Source organism: Dermacentor variabilis, chromosome 8 (assembly GCF_050947875.1).
Source record: "Dermacentor variabilis isolate Ectoservices chromosome 8, ASM5094787v1, whole genome shotgun sequence".
NCBI classification, from domain to species: domain Eukaryota; kingdom Metazoa; phylum Arthropoda; class Arachnida; order Ixodida; family Ixodidae; genus Dermacentor; species Dermacentor variabilis.
In genome coordinates this window covers 99,244,972-99,266,791 of record NC_134575.1, presented here as the reverse complement: position 1 = coordinate 99,266,791, position 21,820 = coordinate 99,244,972, and the positions used below count along the sequence as shown (strand labels likewise).

The 21,820-nt window shown below is 44.7% G+C and overlaps 2 protein-coding genes across 4 annotated transcripts in view; both read left to right on the top strand.

The window, feature by feature from the left end:
- Window positions 1–6,748, top strand: part of LOC142590459 (uncharacterized) — a 47,710-nt gene extending 40,962 nt beyond the window's left edge. For both annotated transcript variants that reach the window (XM_075702591.1, XM_075702590.1), the window contains exon 3: window positions 1,599–6,748. In XM_075702591.1, the coding sequence (XP_075558706.1) occupies window positions 1,599–2,743 (1,145 nt within the window). In that variant the 3' untranslated portion in view covers window positions 2,744–6,748. The remainder of the gene's footprint in view (window positions 1–1,598) is intronic.
- A 3,060-nt stretch (window positions 6,749–9,808) lies between these two features.
- The window catches only part of LOC142590458 (uncharacterized), a 103,121-nt gene continuing 91,109 nt past the window's right edge, over window positions 9,809–21,820 (top strand). Inside the window, exons 1-2 of one of the 2 annotated variants that reach the window (XM_075702589.1) lie at window positions 9,809–10,023; window positions 18,103–18,309. In XM_075702589.1, the coding sequence (XP_075558704.1) occupies window positions 18,117–18,309 (193 nt within the window). In that variant the 5' untranslated portion in view covers window positions 9,809–10,023; window positions 18,103–18,116. The remainder of the gene's footprint in view (window positions 10,024–18,102; window positions 18,310–21,820) is intronic. The other variant, XM_075702588.1, reaches the window with a different exon arrangement.

Here is a 21,820-nt window from a genome sequence, read left to right as displayed (position 1 = left end):
TGTACATGTTGGCAGGTTATATGGGGAAAAATACAGTACTTCCTAGCCGGCTGGCTCACAATCTCAACTTAGGAAAACATTGCCAAAGTTCAGCATGTGATTGAGAAGGAATCCACTGATGAAATCTCTTATCAGACAAATTTATTGTGCTGGTGAATCCTAACAAGTTTTGCAAGTAGTGCCAAATGTGGCCTCTGGGCCTCGTGTGCTCATTAAGGGTCAGAGAACGAGCTGGGTCAAAGAATTTTTTAATTCTTCTCTAAGGATCGTAGAAATCCATGCAAGTCTTCAAACACGGTACATTCTCTTACTTTATAATTTTTTGCGTTTCGGAAAAGTAAGTTTTGTTGGTGTACTTCACAGATAGGGTCATGAAGCATTCAGATGCAGAAATATTGGGTAAATAAAAAAGACCATTAGGAGTTCTTTGTTTAATCATAATATCATCCTCAGAATCTCCCAAATCAAAAAAGGAAAGCTTGTGTTCTTTTTTTGGCATTTAACTTCTATTTTCATTTTTATACCCCCATTTTGGGGCTATTACACAAGAGTTGAAAATTAATCTGCAGAAAACTAAAGTAATGTTTAACAATCTCGGAAGAGAACAGCAGTTTACAATAGGTAGCGAGGCACTGGAAGTGGTGAGGGAATACATCTACTTAGGACAGGTATTGACCACGGATCCGGATCATGAGACTAAAATAATCAGATCTGATTATTTCAGTCAGAATAAGAATGGGCTGGGGTGCGTTTGGCAGGCATTCTCAGATAATGAACAGCAGGTGGCCATTATCCCTCAAGAGAAAAGTGTATAACATCTGTGTCTTACCAGTACTCACGTACGGGGCAGAAACCTGGAGGCTTACGAAAAGGGTTCTACTTAAATTGAGGACGATGCAACAAGCTATGGAAAGAAGAATGATGGGTGTAATGTTAAGGGTTAAGAAAAGAGCAGATTCGGTGAGGGAACAAACACGAGTTAATGACATCTTAGTTGAAATCAAGAAAAAGAAATGGGGGGGGGCATGGGCAGGACATGTAATGAGGAGGGAAGATAACCGATGGTCATTAAGGGTTACGGACTGGATTCCAAGGGAAGGGAAGCGTAGCAGGGGGCAGCAGAAAGTTAGGTGGGCAGATAAGATTAAGAAGTTTGCAGGGACAACATGGCCACAATTAGTACACGACTGGGGTAGTTGGAGAAGTATGGGAGAGGCCTTTGCCCTGCAGTGGGCGTAACCAGGCTGATGATGATGATGACACAAGAGGTGGGCTTAACATTGGAAATTATATTTCCCTCATGATGACGAGTGCAGTGTAACTTTACGAATGCTGATGGGTAGGTGATGGCTGAGATATAATGGGGAAGGTCGTTCCAGTGACTTGCTGTTTGAAGAAAAAAATATTTGGAAAAAGTAGTCATACAGGCACGTTGGTGTGTCTTAAAGTAGATGACCAGTGCGTTGAGACCTCTGTGATAGCAGTGTGCCAATGTAAGGTTCTTGTTTGATCTGGGAAGAATAAAATTTATTAAATAGACACAGGATAATAACTTTTACTCACAATAACTTTTACTTCATTTTGTTTTCTTTGTGCAGCATCGAGGCCGTCTATTTCTCCCACTGCCAAAAGTGACTACTCAGAGCAAGGATGCCTCGACCAATGTGACTATGAGACTGATAATCTGTCTTGTCCAGAAACACATGCCAGCGTCCATACTGGCGAAAAGCCATTTCACTGCCCTTTATGCCCTGAGAGCTTTTTGCAAAAGCCCAACCTGCAAACCCACCTTCTCACCCACACAGGCAAGAAGCCATTTCAGTGCCCTTTGTGCTCTCGGACCTTCTCAGAAAAATGCAACCTTATGAAACACCTGTCCACCCACACTGGCAAGACGCCATTTCAATGCACTTCATGCTTTCGGAACTTCTCGGGAAAGGCTCGCCTAAAAGAGCACCTGCGCACCCATACAGGCGAGAAGCCATTTCATTGCCCTTTATGCCCTCAGAGCTTTTCTCAAAAGTCCAACCTGAAAACTCACCTGCTCACCCATACAGGCGAGAAACCATTTCAGTGCCCTTTGTGCTCTCACAGCTGTTCACGAAAGGGCAACCTTATGAAACACCTGAGCACCCATACAGGCGAGAAGCCATTTCAGTGCCCTTCATGCTCTCGGCGCTTCGCACGAAACACACTTCTCGAACTGCACATGCGCACCCACACAGGTGAGAAGCCGTTTCAATGCCCTTCGTGCCTTCGGAGCTTTGCACAAAAGGCTGCCCTTATGAAACACTTGCGCACCCACACAGGCGAGAAGCCATATCAGTGTCCTTCATGCTCTCGAAGCTTCTCAGTAAGATGGAACCTTACGAAACACCTGTGCACCCACACAGGGGAGAAGCCATTTCAGTGCTCTTCATGCTTTCAGAGCTTCTCAGAAAAGGCTCGCCTGAAAGCCCACCTGCTCACCCACACAGGCGACAAGCCATTTGAGTGCCCTTCATGCTCTCAGAGTTTCACACGAAAGGATTACCTGAAAGAGCATCTGCGCACCCACACAGGTGAGAAGCCCTTTGAGTGCCATTCATGCTCTCAGAGCTTCTCACGAAAGACCCATCTGAAACAGCACCTGCGCACCCACACGGGCGAGAAGCCATTTGAGTGCACTTCATGCTCTCAGAGCTTCTCACGAAAGGATTACCTGAAAAGCCACCTGCGTACTCACACAGGTGATAAGCCGTAGCAGTGCCCTTCATGCTCTCAAAGCTTCTCACAAAACATTTGGTTTAAAACCCACATGTGCACCCATACTGGTGAGAAGCCACTTAAATGTCCTTCATGCCTTCAGAGCTGCTCACAGAATGCCAGCCTGAAATCCCACCTGCGCACTGACACAGGCAAAAAGCCATATAAGTGCCCTTCGTGCTCTCTGAGCTTCTCAGAAAATAGCAACTTTACGAAACACCTGTGCACCTACACATGCGAAAAGCCATTCCAGTGCTCCTCATGCTCTTGAGTTTCTTGTTCAAAAGTTCCTTGAAGATACATCAGTGCATTCATACCGGTGACCAACCATACAGCTGCACCGTCTGCCCCACGTTCTTTATGCAGTCTCATCAATTCATCAGACATGAGAGAGCACAGCGCCACAATACTCTAGGGTAGGTCAACAACCATGTTGAAGTAGTCTGAACTGAAAATGTACATAGTGTAGCATGCTGCATGGTGTTCTGCTGTGTAGTGTTCTACTGCATCAGGTAAAACAAGTGTCTCCATGCTCTCTTAAAGAGATGCTGCAGCACTTTTCTTCTGGTCACCATATTTGTTCTAGATGTTTTTGCAGTATGTCATACAACATACCGTAAAATTCCAAGCAAGTGCCATTTGAAATCTGCGCCAACTACCGAACAAGCTCCCCTCCCTTTCTTCACTGCTCCGTGCATTTTCACCGGACCGCCTGGCTACAGTTCTTGTGGCACATTTTTTGATCATATTGCATATTAAATTATACGACACGGTTTGGCGAGAAAGAAATGTATTGTTTAGTTGCACTTCTGCCAAAGCAATAGTTCCTATAGCCTGCATAGCCTTTGTGAGTTGCCGTTTTGGTCAAACGTGCGAGGTACACGGTGAGATTTTGTGTGCGATGTCACACGATGTATCTCCGACTTGCCACATACGATGATTCGGGACACATGGTACAAAAGAACGAGCGGTGCATAGCTCCACCCAGAACCAACGCCACTGCATGGACACTCGGAATAACTTCTCAAATAAGGTGAAAACAAATGTATTTGCACAGCTCTCTCGTCATAAACAAGATGCCAACATAAAAACGACAATGCTAACAGCATAGACGTGTTTCTGCAAGGCTACGTCCACAGTGTCAGCTCCATTGACGGCTGCCAATGACTAGGAGCTGGCAGGCCTAGTTCACGAGGCCGTTGAATCGGACACCAGTGGTGCTTGAGACATGACTGCATGCAGCTCGTAACCAAATGCCTCTGTTGGTTAGTGCAACGTGTATACAATTATGTCACCCTTAAATTGCAATACATTTGTTTATATCAATGCCAACAGAAGCCATCGAGCAAGCCAGGCAAGCCTGCGATTGCTGGAAGATGGTATAGGCCTAGCTTGCTGGCCGCCAGGTTCGGAGCCTAGAGCCCTTGAATTTCGGTTGGTGATCAAGCAAAGGCCCCTTGCAAACTTTCTTGGATCATATTTTACCATGGGGGGGGGGGGGCACTTGCTTGGAATATTATGGTAGAACAAATAAAATTATGAAAACTCAGCTACAGAATGCCGTTATAGGTGAGAAATAATTGTACAGTTAAATCTCAATATAATTAAGTCCGTGAAATCAGCAATTTGCTTTGTTCTATCGCGACTTCTCATTATTCAATAAGTATACAATATTTGTTTAGAATTTAAGAATTGCTGTTTGCATGCCCCTCCGAAAGATGTATGTTCATTGTAATACTTATTATTACACTATAGATGTCTGAATGATCTGCTTTCTAAGTTCTGCGTTTTTTTTTTCTTTTTCGTAATTGTCTATTGGTGCATATGAAAGTGTCCTGTTAGGCCCATTCATGTATATGTCGCCTCTAGGTTTGGGTATACATGGTTAGTCCTGGACTCTTGATCTTACTGTATTCGCACATTTTTTTTTTCTTCTTATGGATTGATTGTTCAATAAATTAGCTGCCCATTGTCTGTTTCATCACAGCACCAAATAAATGCCTTCGTTTAATGAGTATTTGTTGTCTGTTCTTGGTATTTTAGTACTTGAATGTCGGCATGCAATATAATAATGTTAGCATTTTATTCTCTCTAGGGCTGCAAGAAAAGTTGATTGATGGCACTCTGAAATTTGTTATTAGCAGAGAAGGCACTTGGTTAGACCTAACATAAAATGAGTACTTTGAGTTTGGAGTCAAATGTCAAGTCCACCATGCCTCATTGATTTGTTTTAGTTCAACAAATGTATCAGCATTTCTACAACTACTAGTGTGACATATATCTGTAGAAATATTTGTATAAAATTTACACTGAATTGGGCATACATCTGCACTGTATAATACATTTGTGCACAGAAGGCAAGAAATTTCACCAGTCCTGTTTTTTGACCGTTGTTAAGATTCTTTGTGAATTGCAGTTGAGCCAAACTCTCGTAAGGAATTTCCTCACCAACAAAATTGTGCACAGAACATGATAAGATAATACATTTAAGAATTATCAGTTTTATTTAAGTGTGTGCAAATATTTTGATTTTGTATAGGCACTTCATAAACACAAATATATTCTACAAACCTTCGAATACTTAAAGGGACCCTGAAATGATTTTAAAGATTTTGTACAGACTTATTGAGTCATTAGGGCAGGTTCTTCTGATTGATACATCTAAATGCTTCGCATAAAGCATGTAGTTTATGACACAGTTTAAAAATAGTACATTGCTATCGATCGCAGCACGTCATTGGGCTGACTTTTCAGCCGCCCCTGACCTGGTGACGCGATGTGACCATGCGACGCCAGTAGAGCAAGCTATCTGATTTACTGCCCAGGCTGCATCATCGATATATGTTCCAAATTTATGGCAAATAAATGTTGTTCGGAATAGTTAAAATGTTAGTCAATTTGTTTCTATAAAAAAGAAAGTAGCAGAAAGAGAAAGCACAAGGACAATTTATAACCACATCAAGTGTCTGATTGTGTTTCATGCTCTGTGTTGACAAGAGCTCCGCAGTCAGTGTTTGTCTCGATCTCTCTTTTTGCAAGCACCATGATTCCGCCTTGTTACGTTGTGGGCTACAGTCGTAGCAACTAACAATGTGTCAAGCTGCAACATCGTGTCCTGTGCAAGGCAGCAGACGAGTGGAGTTGCTGCAGCGCATCAGACTCAGTATCTGATCGGCACCAGGACTTGCATGTTTTTGGCCGTCACTTTGCGCTGAAGAATTACTACTGCAATAGCGTTTTGTACTTCCGGCATTCGGGGAAACAAAAGCAAAAGCAGACTGGGCATGGGCGTTTATGGTATGAGCGGGGGCACAAACGTGAACGGACTGCACGGTTCATCTACCTGGAATGGAGATTCATGCAAAGTGACGGAATGGTAGAGGAGAGCAGCTCGCAGTCACCTCGGTTGTGACCCGGGACACAGACTCGGCCAGGCAGCAGTCACCTTCTCGGCTGCCATGTCGAGGGGGAAGGCTGCACCCACGCGCATGGTGAGGCGAAAGACTGCATCCGTATGCACATTTTATTAGTTCTTATCAGGTCAAGATATGATTTAGTTCACATACCCATCAAGCCATTTTGCCGCCTGCTGATTGCTTAGTTTCAGCCACACTGTGTATTATTTATTGAAGCAGTCGTAGAACGCTGTCTGTTGTGCTTGTAGTGCATGTATTTGTCAGTGACTGTCTTATTCCTTTTTATCGGAGGCTGTTTTTTAGTTTTCCGTGGTACTAACTTCTGTGTCAGAAATTTTTCTATGTGTCTTGGCTTTTTCTTGATCTCTATTCTTGCAAATGACAAAATGTCTTCATTCCCTCTTTCCGTTTTTAGATTTCATATGCTCGATACTACACTGATTTTTCAACCTTATATATTGCGAGATTTTTTCCTTTTTTTATTTATTATATGTTCATTTTTATTTCACAGCTTTATTATTCGTTTTGACCCTGTATGTCTGATATTCCCCTGTTGTATGACAAATTAAAACCCATTCTGCTCTTTGCTTGCGTAAATTATAGGTTATCTGTATATCTTTTGTCAAAGTGTACCTTTTTACGATAAGCATGCTTAGTTGTTTCCCATTCACATTTATTTAGAAATGTTACCAAGGCTCACTTGCTGCTGGACTTTGTAGGAGGCCGGAGCCTTGTCAAGATGCAACTAGCGGCCTTTTTTTCGTCACCCCCATATTTCTCGCAGAGAAATAAAATTTCCTTTTGATTGATTGATTGAAATGAGCAATTAATGGTGATAGCAGACTTGCAAGTGGTGTATAGGCACTACCTACCTGGAAGAATAAGTGCTCCAGCTTTATACCTACTTAAAAGCACCTATGGACACATACAGTCCAGACTCCATGGCACAAGCTGCTGGCGGGAAGCATGGAAGCACGTGCGAATGACCGAGAACACACTCTACAGGCCGACTTGCTAGGGTCCATGCCGCAGAGCACCAGGATGAAGGCGCATCCAGGCGATATACCAAATCCGTGGTGGATTACAAACTCAGCAGAAGAATGTATCTTGCACTGCACCATAAATTGCAGTCATAGGACACAAATGCTACATTTCACTGTCGTTTACCTTGCAAACATATCCTTGAAGGTTTAACTAGATGGTTTGTATGTTTCATCACCAGCCTGTTCCACATATGGTATCAGCATCGAGATCAGGCATTTTCAAAGTATTGTGACAGCACAGGAGAAGCAGGTATCTGCACGCTCTGGTGTGCTTTCCAAGATTACTTCGCCAGAACTAGCGTTCTGCATGCTTTTAGACCCCAGCATATGTGCAGTGAGGTGTGCCTGCGTGTATGTTTGATTTCGCTACATAACTTCTCTATTGCAAACATAACCTTATTTTCATGAGACTGTATATACAGTACATGGTAATATATATGACTGCTGCCAGCTGTAGCTGCTCTCATAATAGCAAACCCTCTTTCTGAAGTCTAGTGACTACGTAGAAACAAACACTTCACATGAACACAAGAAAGAGAACCCTATAGTAGCCATTATTTTGCTGTGACAAAGTGTAATCATGCTTACCAGCTCTTTTAAAAATTGCCATGACGTCGGCACACACATTGTGCATTTGGGCACTTTTTGGGTTCCGAGAGAATGCCATACACAGAGAGAGAGAGAAGGAAAGACGGAAAGGCAGGGAGGTTAACCAGACTGAGTCCAGTTTGCTACCCTACACGTGGGGAGGGGAATGGGGAAAGTGCTGTAGTCAGCTACCACCTTGGTCTGCATTCCCACAGTATACACTGACTCTATCTGCATTCACACGGCACAACCTGCAAACAATGCGCTATTACGAGACATGACTAATTCATTGCTAGTGTCAATACTGCAGTATGTGTTGCATACATACATACAGTATGTATGCAACACATACATACTGAAATGCAGGAAATGAACTTAGTTTTTTGTGAGATTAGCTAGGATTAAATAAGCATCATCTCCTTATTTCTATTTATTTACAGTTTAATATAGAAACTGTTTGCTTATGCTGATATTTGCATAAAGCCATTGTCTGTAGGAACCATGAAAATTTATTGCAACTGATGCATAACGCTTGTAAAACTATGGATAATAATGAAAACACTGTGACAAAAATAACAGGAAGGAATGTGTGAATGTCAGCTCTTATATGAAACTTGTGTGTACGGGAGGTTGGAAGAATTTGGCAAACTAAATGTAGAATGCTGCATGCATTAAGGGACTGAGGCAGGGGTGTCCTTTATCCCCACTGCTGTTTATGATGTACATGGTGAGGATGGAGAGGGCGCTAGAAAAAAGTAATATCGGGTTTAATCTCTCATACGAACAGGCAGGTACAGTAGTAGAGCAGCAGCTCCCAGGTTTATTTTATACGGACGACATTGCGTTGTTAGCTAACAAGCAAAGTGATTTGCAACATCTGGGCCCAGGATGGGCCCAACGTGGGCCCCGGATGCAAGGGGCCAGTAGGGGGTGGGGGGTGGGAAGCAATCATACGTCTGAAGGCACCCGGAAATTGTCGATATCCTCGCCTTCCTCGAGTACACGCGGGGGGGGGGGGGTGCGAGGGGTGACAGAAGGAGAGAAACCTGTGGGCCTCGGGTGCCGGACGACATACAGCTACGCCAGTGCTCATTACTTTTTGAAGCGAGATCGGGATGCCTTAGAATACGCACGAGATATGAGAAGGAAGGAGAAGCATGTGCTTGCTGCAGTAAAGCTAGGGAAACTATGGAGCATGTTTTATTAGAATGTGAAGACGTCTACCCAGTGATCGATTTAGGCACCACTGGCCTCCTTGAAGCACTTGGGTTCAGCGGGAGCAGTGGTAAACATGTCCGCAGTAGGCATTACACTCTAAGAACAGTTTACACCCTTTGGCTTGCCCCTTCTGCCACACAAAAATAATCATCTGCCTTGATGCGTTTGCTTTCTTTATCGCTGCAAGCCCGGAACTTTCCAGTGACGAACGGCACGCGCGTTGTCAGAAGGGGCACTCCTAAGGGTGTAAACTGTTCTATGCTGATAACGCGCGTGCCATTCGTTACTGGAAAGTTCTGGGCTCGCAGCGTTAAAGAAAGGAAACGCATCAAGGCAGATAACGATTATTGTTGTGTGGCAGAAGGGGCAAGCCAAAGGGTGTAAACTGTTCTTACACTCTTAGGCAAAGTTACACCCTTTGTCTTGATTCTGCCACACAACAATAATCGTTATCTGCATTGATGCGTTTTCTTTCTTTAACGCTGCGAGCCCGGAACTTTCCAGTAACGAACGGAACGCGCGTTATCAGACGGGGCACTCCAAAGGGTGTAAACTGTTCTATGCTGATAACGCGCGTGCCGTTCGTTACTGGAAAGTACCGGGCTCGCAGCGTTAAAGAAAGGAAACGCATCAAGGCAGATAACGATTATTGTTGTGTGGCAGAAGGGGCAAGCCAAAGGGTGTAAACTGTTCTTAGAGTGTACAATTGCAAGGGCTTGGTGGCGCAACCCACCGCCCGTTCCAAAGGGGACGCTCATAGCATCGATCCATTCATCCGCCCATCCAGATTCAAAGGGTTGAACCTCAGTCATCCATCCATCCATCCATACGAAGTGGCCGCTCTCTTGGAGAACATCGCAGAAGTTTGTAAAAGTGTTCTCTATGGTGTTCTGTGATCGCAGTTAGTTCTGTATTCTATGACCGCTCTCTCGCCCCAGCGCGGGCGCGACAGTAGGCGCACTGTCGGAGCACCTCACTTCTTCCGCCGTAGCCGTAACGCATCTGGAACAAAGGTGAGAGTACTTTCCGGGATTCTGCATAACTACCTGATGTTTTTTTTTTTTTGCAGTTAATTGTGGGAACAACTGCGTTTGCGATTTCGTGCGGTATAACGTAATCTCGAAATTTCAGCTAGCGCGAAACGGTTGTTGCAGTCTTGCAGAGATCGCAGGATAATCTATTCGTGCCTTGGATGAGCACTTCTGCAGTTCCTATGCGCTGCATATAGTTGAAACCATAGAGTGCCACTGTTGCTAGTGTGCAACAGGCGTGTGTTTAGTCGCGATGTGAAAAAAGTGCCACCTCCCATGCGCGGGCACTTGCCTATGCACTGAACTGTCAGTGCTGCGAATGCTGTCTCATGGGTCTTTTAAAGAAAGGTCTGCCTCTTCCTTCGACTTTCCCACTGCTGCTGCTGTCTGGAACTCCGCGTCGGGGGGTGTTTCAGAGCATGTGCATATATGACAGGAGCCCGGGAGAAAGGAAAGACGGCGCGAAAAACCTCATTCAGACCTTTGCACCGCTTCGAATGTGCACAATGGCCTCTGAGAGCTCTGGGCGACGCCACATCAGCCTCTTGACGTCTGCAATATCCGTGACATCCCGCAAAAGCATTGCAGAAGTTGCAGTGCTTACCATTCTACGAACGTGCAAGTCCAGAGGGAAGCTAAATAGAATGGTAAAAAGGAGGGGGGAGATGAGGCAGATAATGGGTAGAACCGATGCAGTCTCGAATTGAGGGAATAAGAGCCTTGCGACTCGTCGCTCACAGTTCCCATACAGCAGGGGAGGAAGAGGGCATACGGAAGAGGTGACTTGAGAAGGCAAGGAAATGCTGCTACTATAAACACGACAGTGATTGCGGGCGAACAGGATAGAACTTAAGTTCGAGGTACGGTATGGCACGTTTCTGCTATTTATGAAAAATAACACCATGCAAATGTCAGACTGACAACTTACCCAGGGTGTGCAGAAGCAAAGCCGCATTAGCGCACAGTAGAGTCTAGGTGACATATATGGAACTGGCCACACATCAAACCAAAACGTCTTTGCCTTCCACGGAAGCTTTGCGGCTATGGCATTGCTGTAAAACATTCTCGTGCACTTAGGGATATGTTAAAGAACACCACCGTGTCAAAATTTAATCAGAGTCTGCCACTACGGCCTGCCTCGTAATCCGATTGTGGTTTTGGCACTACAGCTCCATAATTAAATTAAAGTTTAATACTTCTGCCACGATTCGCTGTGCCATGTGAGGCAATGAATACGCTCAACCCTCTCAAAGGTTATGAAGTATGGCGCACAATAATGCCTCAAACACCTCTCCCTGTGTGCTCTATGCACTACGCAGACAAATAGCAGTGGTGCATGCAAGTTAACATTTAACATCAACTTGCCACTCTCGTGTTGGACTAAATGTTGAAGAAATCAAACATTGCACATAAACATGACTGCTAATTATCATCAATCAAATCAAACAGTATAGAAAGCTTCGCTTACATCAATTACAGTTCCTGGATTTTGCACATTTTTTTTTTCTGCACCTTTATCAGATGACTGTAGGTTATGCGGATGTCACGGGATGGTTGTACTATTGTGCTCAACAGTCGTCACTTGCATGGCTGCATTTCTTTCCCTTGCTCTCTGTTTAATTGTGCTGACCACTCCAGCTGAAGCATCAGCACTTTGCATTTATTGCACTCGGATAGTGACAGTATGTTTCCATCACTTAGAGATTGTTAGCAGTTATGTGTGAGCTGTACTATTCCATGTGTCACATGGTGAGCAAGCAGGTCTCGTAAGTCTCTCGCGATGCCTTTCCTCTCTACCATGCTCCTGCCATGTACATGCACGCTCTCACCCACTGCCTCACGTGGCTTGCAAAAAAGCAGCAGCAACAGAAGAAAAGCGGAAGGGAGTGACAAAGAAAGCTCTGCTTTAGAAAACTATACATAATGACATGCTATGAGCGCATGTTAGATACAACAATCAAAGTTGTGTCTTCTGGTTGGTGTTTTAAAAGTAGACTGGGCTTGACATTTGCATTGCTAAGTCCCCTTAAAGCGTACAATGCAGAGGCAAGGCAGAAAGGTTACCTATGCAAGCTAGTTTCGGCCGCCATTTCTGTGCAGTGCATCTCATGTGCGCGAATCCAAAAAGCCAAGGTGAGCAGCATAACTTATGCGGAATGCCACAAGTGGCGCCAGCTGCATTGCATCGCGTTGCTGATGATGGCACTTCATACGCGTCCGGAGAGTGAGCGAGAACGAAAGGAAAGACACCATAACTCCGAAAAATCAAATGTTGACTGCACAACTGACCAAGAAGGTGCTTCTAATGGTCTATGGGGTGAACGCGTGGCAGAAAGAGAACGAGAACAGAAAGGACCGATGCATTGAGGAATGAATGGAAAAGAAGCATGCCGCCACTTCTTTGAGGAGCTTGAGCTTAAAGAAACAGTTTTGGCCGATGCTAAGATGCAGGCGTCCCTCAGCCAAACCAAAATAAATTCTTTAAAGCGGTGAAACGCAACACTGAGGCGTTGTGCATAGGCTGAGGGTATGTCGGGACAGTTGAGGTTGACTTTCCAGCTGCTGAGAGAGAATCTCACTTGTGACAAAGTTCGGGTCTCATACCAATGAGCTTGCTATCAGTTGTTAGAAATAGCTCATATTTGAAAATATTTCCTTCTGTATACCGCTTCCTTTTATTTGTATTAGGATATGTTCGACTTGATTTGCAATAGGTCTGTTTTTTTTTTTAGAAGCTCTTTTTTTCATGGTGCATTTTACTAACCTCTCTTTTGTTTTCTTTTTGAATAATATACAGTACTCCTTACTATTGAAACTGGATAATGTTGTTTCTTTTTTAATTTTTTAGCATGCTTCCTAGAGAGTGACAGCATTATGTGAAGTGGCTTTAGCCTGTCTGGACATAAAACAAAGTTCTGTGTGACTGAGGGCATTTTGCAAAAGCATTCAGGGAAAACCTGGAAAACTCAGGGAATTTGGAAATGTCAATTTCGTAGACACTCTGTAGAAGTGAAATGCAAAGCGTCACAGTGGTGCCCTCCTTTGTACAATCTCTCTCTTGGTGAGCACAGAAACAGAAATTCGCCATTTAAGTAGGCTCAAAGCAGCGGACAGCCCAATTAGTCAATGATAGTGCCACAGAGCACAACACTGTGTTGCTTGAGACGAAGCTGCAAATTTTGGAAGGTTAAAAGAGGTATGAGCTCATGCATTTCGTGATATTGGTGATTCTGAAAACTGAGAGTGCCATGATCATGAAGGCTGGACGCAGTGGCCATGCTGTGGGGCTTTGGGGAACCCGATGCGCCATTGTGCGTGTGCATTCATTTGTTCTGCCATCCCTACGCCTACTCCCTCCTTGCTCCGAACCAGTTGTCAGCGGTGGCGCTCCACTCACGATGGTTCGCGATGAGGCCGGGGCTAAGACGTCATGAGGGGCCCCTGGCGGCTACTCTCGTGGCGGTAGTATGTCTTTTCTCCCTTGGGACTGCGCCGAGTACGTGCATGCTGTCTCTCGTCTGCTGACACCTTTGTGACTAGGACTGACCTCACGCATGGTGCCTTTGAAGGTGCGGGGAGCGCGTACCTTGTTTTGATCCTGTCCGGACCCTAACCCAAAGAATGGGTGCCTAGTGCTCGCGCGAGGTCGTACCACGCCGAGCTTCACTTATTGGAGAAGCCCAAGGCGAAGGAGATTGCCGAGCTCTCGCAAGTTGGCCCATTAGTTATCGCGAGAGCAAGTAGCATACCTGCGGGGCTTTTCCTAGCGGCATGTCCCAGCTTGAGCCTGTGCTCTTGCAGCGACGAGCTATAGATGCCCTTGACTGTATTTTTTGCCCGTGGTGCGGGGCCCCTTCAGTTCCCCGCCGCTCCGAGACCAGGCGTTTGTGCAGTTCCGGGTGCCGCCGGATACAATAAATGGTATCGGTTAACTCGGGGCAATACTGTGTCCTTGCGTGCATCGCTCGGTAGCCCCTTGTGGCCCGAGTTTGCCCGCAGCAGCGCGAGAGACTGACAGCTGATGCGGCCCTGTGGCTTGTTAAGCTTGAACCCGCGGTGGTCGATATTCCTGTGAGGCCTGAAGACCCCACAATGCCTATAGATGAAAAAAGGGATAGGGACCCTTTTTTATCATAAGCTACTGTTCTAAAGAGGCGGGCTATGTGTGTCGAAGGGAAACCCCCATGTTAGTGCTATCAGCATGATGGAAGCCACTGACGTCACTGTTTCTAGCCTCTATATTGCTTCTGATGATGAAACAGGTAGGGCTTCAATGGAGGAGTTTCTGAGTGCAAATAGGGCTGCCTTGTTCTGCAAAGAGGTCTCCTACGAGGCGAGCATTGTCGCTACAAACAGCGGCGTTGTGCAACGACAGTAGGCAATATTCTTGTAGCACTTCTCGTAATCATCATCATAGATGTACAGCAGATATAGCATATTTTACACTATTAATAACGAATATCTTTAGGCCGCTATACAGCCATGTCACCAATACCATTTTGGTCGACCGCACCACCGACTTCATCACACTATTTCTTGGCACTCTTCTGCCATCATTGGCCTCTGCGCCACAAAACTCCATAGGTCATCATAAGTTCTATTCAGGGGTGATAACCTTGAGTGATCGTTTCCGGTAGGGCATAATCTTTGAGACATTTCGTGTGTCTCTACATTGGATGTGTCAAAGTAGACAAACAAAAGCCTTTTTGACACAGTGCCAGAAACGCTGTCAGCAGGAAGCTGCTGCATTTGTCATGGAGAGGAACGTGACACGGCAGCCATAGTGCAAGTGCGGTGGCAGGCCATGCAGGAATATGTCACCAGAGCAAAGCAGGCAAACTTATTGCGGCTGGAGTCAGGCCTGTTTGTCTGTGAGTTTACATGCTCTTTGTACCAAGCCACGGCTTGTCTAGAAAGTAGAGCCTACTACCCCAGTGCTGCCGAGCATTAGCGACTTATCGTCATTTACTACAGGTGGTGGTAGTTGTTTGATCAGTCAATGAGTCTGGTATTTTCAGCGTCCCAGCAGCAGCCGGTGAAGTTGGATATGTCATGCCGGAGATGCTAAGATCACAAATTTTACCCTGCTCTTCAAAAGTGACCCGTAGCTGCACGACAATCGGTTGCCGTAGCGCAAGCACAGAAGTGCGCAGCCAGCGAGTGCTTTGTTGTTTGTTGAAGGCACAAACTCAACATGCTTGCATCAGTGAACTCAAACTGTATGTAGGTCAGCATGCTGCTGGTAAGCCACTTGACTGCATGATGCACCGTTTTAGTGGCTCTGGTGTACGATAGGACAAGTTTTATTCTCATGCCAGTCTCACTAGACTGTAGAGTTTACAATTTTTTGTAATGTAGGTTAACTGCACCACCTGTGGATTGCCTCTGCATTTAGCTGGACTATATCCGCACCTTTTGCTTAGCCACCTTAGTGCACTCTTCCTTGAGTGGAGACGGAAGGTATCAAAGCTCTGCTTGTTGAACGTAGACAACAAGATAAAAAAAAATGGCTCGACTTGGAGATTGCTTTGCATTAAAAGAACATCACAGGTGTACAATAGTGTTCGCACAGGGCATGTAGCAGCTAGCAAAGTATACTGTGTGTCTAGCAGACATACAGGACATGTTTGCTGATACATGGGAATGGCATAAAAGCAAAAAAAGCAGACCACCCGGGTGCTGGTCCTCGGCAGTCTTCATAGTATGCCATTTCTGGTGTATGGTTATTGCAGCATTATTTCAGTTTTGGTATGAAAACGTTGATTTTTTTCAAGCGTCTTCTTAAGTGCCCACATGCATTTCAAGCACAAAATTTTCCACAGAGATTACTGCTGGTTCTATCCATTGTCTGTTGTCGCCAAACCTTGTGTAATGAGATTGTATGTGCGGCACGAATTGTTTACTGCTTTCTGCAAGGCATGAAGCCACTAGCGATTACGCTAGAACCTTTGACAATCTATCAGTGTCCTCGCGGCCACTATCATTGTTTTGAGTCCTATTTGTTTTGCAGGGCACAGGTTTGTGCCCAATGCGTCGTGCCACCATGGTAGTTCATTGTCACTCAACGTGACAGTATTACAGTATTAATAAAAGGGTACCAGTCATCATAATAAAACTTAATAGGAGGTATAGATTTCACTTAGTACAAGCATGCTCTCCAACTTCTAGTCATTATGATGAAGTAAAACAGTCTTATGAGGTTGTTTGAATTATCAATGCAAACTCAGTGTGCTATAGTCATGGGTGACATTAATGTGAAAGCGGGGGAAAATTGGGCAAGTGAACAGGCGACTGGGGCAACTACGGCACCAACTCTACAAACAGCAGACGAGAGATGTTGGTAGAGCTTATGAAAAGTAATCACCTCCAAATTACAAATACCTTCTTCCGGAAGCGCAGTAAGAGGAAGTGAACCTGGAAAAGCCCTGATCGGGAAAGAAGAAAGGAAATACATTTCATACTCTGGGTGTACCCTGCATTGTTCAGGGTGCAGAAGTATTAGGTAGGTTTAAGTGATACAGTGGTCACAGGTTAGTAAGGTCTAGGATTTTTCTCAGTTTGAAAAGAGAAAGACCAAATTAAAAGGAAACAGGCCAACCTAGACAAAGTCAGTATGAAAGTAGATGAACTCAAGCTGGTGCTCTAACAAATGCGCACTTTAAAACAGAAAGGTGAAGCTAACACAATGAAGGAAACCATAACTAGGCTGATTTCAGAAGCAGCAATTGAAGTTGGAAGTAAGGCATAAAGGCAACAAGTAGGTAAGCTCTCCCAAGTAACAAATAAACTAATAAAGAAACGACAAGTCATAAAAGTGCCGATATAGCAGCCATTATCAAACCATGACCGGGAGCTTACCCCTGTTGTTGAAAAGTACAGTGATTGCATTCTACCTGTACTAACATATGAAGCAGAAACTTGGAGATTAACAAAGAAGCTTGAGAACAAGTGATCGACTGCAAAATGAGTGATGGAATGAAAAAGGTTAGGTGCAACTTGAGGAGGACGGATTGAAAGCAAACAACAGTATCCGACATTCTAGTTGGCAATCAAAGGGAAGAATGGAGCAGGCCATGTAATGCATGGGCAGATGGTCTATCGGAGTTACAGAATGGCTGCTAAGGAAAGAAAAGCATTCAAGGATGGCAGAAAGCTAGGTGGGCTGATGAAATTAAGAAATTTGCAGACATAAGTTAGAATCGGCTAACGCAAGACAGCGTTTAAATGAAGATCACTGGGAGAGGCCGCGCAGGGTCATTGAAGAGCAGCAACTATTCAGTGGCCCAACTTGGTGTCAAAGAAGTTTGTCGAAGGGTGGCAGAGACGCAGTGTTACACGCTCAGTGACCCAAGTTGGTTCGACAGTTGGTTTTGAACCCAATTCCCCCAGCACAGCAGCCAGATGCTCTACCCATTTGACCATAGACTACCTAGTGACCCAAGTTAGCAGGATAGAGGTTAGGTGCAGACATACATATACATACATATATACATATATAGTACACAGATACAGGCCTGCCACTAGCTGGGTGAAGTTTTTAAGAAAGCTATTGCACTAAAATGAACTGTGGCAAACAATGTAATGTGTAGGGTCTGTCACCGGTCTGTCAAGGCTACTGAATGTGTAACAATCGAACTGACATGCAATAGTGGATAGCAGGCGACTAGATGAAATAGAAAACTTACTTGCATAGGATGGTGTCTGCTGGCACAGGACATAGGGGGATTGGGAATCCTTCACTGGGCATTAAATAGGCTGATGGCAGTGACCTTAGAATCTCGCAATCTGTTTTCATTAGTTGAACTACACCAGTAGCTTTAAAATGTATGTGATGAAAAAGTGTCTGAGATACGTACTGCTGCTGCAAACCTTGCACAGAAAAGGTTCCCCAGCTTTCGAGTATTCAATGTAGCCCTTTAGGAATTATACTGAATTGAAAGGGATATCTTGTGTTCCATGGCTATGCATTGTAATCCACCTTTGCTTCTTTTTCATTCGTGTATTTACCTCTGCTTCTCGATGTTGTGACAACACTGCGATCACTCCATTTATTTTCTGCAGGCCTCACAAATGCGATGAGCCTAGCTGAAAGTATCACTGCCAAAACGGCATGCCACGCCCCTTCCAAGGTCTTCAATCAGGTCGAGGTTGGCACGCAGTGCAGCAAGCCTCTGGCTGACAAGTCTGTTGGGTGCTCGTTCAAAGCTGGGATCGAGTCTAGGAGCGTGCAGACTACGGAGGCTGTGGATCAGTTAAACTCCACCTCAGGTGGGCAGTGACCGGCACTTCTCTTACTTTTGCTTGATTGCGCTAGTCTGTGGTAAATGGCAAAGTCTTTGTTGCTTGCTATGACTTGCTCGTGTGTGTATGACATTCTGCAACTGAGGACAAAGTAGCAAGTTTGTGATTCTTGCCTGCATACTGATTGGGGCAAAATGCAATAATACTGCTCTACTGAGCACATTCAGACACCTTAGATGGTATAGTTTAATCCAGAGCACTCTTGCCCTGATGTCTGTAGTAGCCCTTACATTGCTTTACGATGATGTTACACCCAGTGAGTCTCATATTGAGGCCTAAATCTAAGTCTAAGAATGTGGATATAGATAAGTGCGGAATGTAAGCCGACACCTACCGTATGTTTGACGTGAATAAAATTGAAACAAGAAATTTTAAATACACTAACTATAAAACATACTTTATTTTATATATCAATATACTCATTGATTGAAAGGGGTGAAAACTGCATTAAACTGTCACTCTTGGTTTGGGACAGCTTTGGGCCACAACATCCCATAGCACATGACTAAGCAGGGATAGGCACGCACAACACTGTCATCAGGCAATGAGCAGCACGTAGTAAGCAGCTTAGGTGCATGCCAGCAATCCCTTCATTTGACTTGCAGGCATCTTTAGGTGACTGCTGGCGATACACTCGTTTTGATGCTCTCCTATCGATAGCAGCTTCAGGTTTTTTGTCCAGTGTTTGCAGACTACAGTGGCCGACAGGACCCCTATTGTACCGCCAGTTGGCCCCAGTGAATAGTTATTCTTCCACGGCACTCTTGTTACAATGTGCTACAAGCTCGTCTACCTTTGCTGGTGCAAAAAGTGAAGCCTTTTCCCTTTGAGAAACGATACACTAATGAGCAGTTAAATTGCCTTTGCAATGAATTGAATCTGCTGTCATCGGCAGAACTCATGCACGGTGCTCATAAAAAAATTCCACTACAATGTAATGTGTTCAAGCTCACTGTCAACAGGGTAGCAATTGCACAACAAAGCTTCCAGTAAAAACGACAGTAGCACTGCCGAAATCCTGCTGTAGGTTTCCACCCATTTTATCACATTGTTTTCAAATGCATTTATATAGTCAAGCCCTGACATGCTATTTACACCCCGAGCAGTAGGTGTTAACACCTGTTCGCACAAAGGTTGCGCAGTTTGTGTGTTCACCACAGTAACGGCAAAAACGATGACGCTTTTTCCATTTTGATAACTACAAACAAGAAAACTTTACTTTGCTTCACAGCATACATGGAAAACGCAGGAAGATAGTGCCAAAGGTATTTTGCTACGCCTGAGCAAGACCCAACCTCTCCTTGGTGACTCAGGCTCATGCGGTTGCAGCATAAGATTTGCAAAATGGTCTACAAGATATTTACTGGCACTAAGCGGAATTCGAATATGTTCGTTTCATAGCATAATAATGATACAATCGCCAACCGATTTTTTGGACACCTGATTTTCTGGGCCTGCCCGAATATTTGGATTCTGCCATGGTACTGCCACGCACTCCGTGGGGCCATTGTATAACAATGACCAAAATTTTGCATGTTTCAAAGTTCTCCTTTTATTTTTCGGCTTTGTTTCTCATGTTCGCAAGTCAAAAGGTATCGAAAGTGCAAACATCGCCGTCATTTTGTTTTCCTGCAGCCTCAAATTGGCTTTGCACACATTTCGTATGTCAATTCAGAGCTTCCATTTCCGGCAGAGCCTTGCTGGCAGGCAGCGCTTGCTGCACTCCCCTGCGAGCCTTTCCACTGTCGCTGTTGGCATTCGTCAGTCGCATATGGTTGGTGGTACTGTTGATATTGCCTCTCATGCACATTGTGGTTTGCTTCAGCTGCATACCGCGACGCTAGGCTTACTTGCTTCAACAACCGACCGTCTTCAGTGGTTTCATCGTCAGCTGCTAAAAATGGCTCTGACACTGCCTTAGTCGTCTGCTGCCAACTCGACAAAGGCTTCGGAGCATGGAAATTATAGCAGGCTGATGATGGAAAAGAAGGCCACCATTATCAGGCTGATGGAAAGTGGCTGGTCGCAAAAGAATTTGAAATCTCGAAGCAGACAATGTCAGACTACATAAACAATGAGGGGAAGATCTTGGAAGCCGCTGAAAAATCTGCTGGATCCCAACAGAAAAATTTCAGCCAAGGTGACCACTTAAAACTTGGGGAAGCTGTTCTGATGTGGCTGACAGCCATGATCGCCGTGCAAGTGCAGATGTCCTGAGATATATTAAATTTAAAGGCAGAAACCCTGGCACTTCAGATGAACATTGAGGGTTATAAATTTAGTGATGGCTGGGTCCGAAATGTTAAGAAGATAACCAATTTAGTAAGCTTTAAGAAGTGTGGTGAAAGTTCCGCTGTGGAAGAGTCGGCTGTTGAAAGTTGTTACGTTTGGCTACAGTCATTGCTCCAGCAGTTTGTGTCTGAAGACTCATTTACGTCCGAATAAGTTGCTACCTGAAGAAACCTTTGCATTTACTGGGGACCATTGCCATGGTGGCAAGCACAGCAGACATTGGCCGACCATCGTCTACAGCAACATTCTGGGATCTGAAAAGCTTCCAATGCTTGTTATCAGTAAATCAAAGAATCCGAGATGTGCATGTTTAAGTGTTCTTCGAAGCCAACCAGAAGGTGGGGATAATGCAACATCTTTTCAAGATATGCATCCGGAAGCTGGAGAGAAATTTAGAACATCAAGGACACATAGTTTGGATGCTAGTGGACAACTGCATGGAAACTGACTCTGTCAACCTTTAACGCCCGAACTCTGTCGAGTGAGGCTAGCTTAGCAGGGCTCTTGAGGAACTACCAGACATTGTTTGGGATATCATTGGCCTTAGCGAGATTAGAAGAACTGGTGAGGCTTATACAGTGCCGACTAACGGCCATGTCCTCTGCTATAAAGGTCTCCCAGATAAACAATAACGGGGTAGGGTTCCTAATCCATAAGGACATAGCAGGCAACATTGACAAATTCTACAGCATTAATGATAGGGTAGCCGTAGTCGTAATCAAACTTAATAAGAGGTGCAGATTAAAGATAGTTCAAGCCTACGCTCCAGCGTCCAGTCACGATGATGATGAAATAGATTAGTTTTATGAAGATGTTGAATTAGCGATGAGAAAAGTGCAAACTCAGTATACTGTAGCAACGGGCGACTATAATGCAAAAGTGAGGAAAAGGCAGGCTGGGGAACAAGCAATTGGCAACTACGGCGTCGATTCTAGGAATGCTAGAGGAGAGATGTTGATGGTATTCACAGAAAGAAGTAAGCTTCGAATAATGAATACCTCTTTCGGGAAGTGTGGCTACCGAAAGTGGACCTGGAAAAGCCCTAATTGTGAAACAAGAAATGAAATGGATTTCATGCTTTCTGCCGATCCCAGCATAGTGCAGATGTAGAAGTGATAGGTAGGGTAAAGTGCAGTGATCATAGATTAGAGAGGGCTAGGAATAACCTCAATTTGAAGAGAGAAAG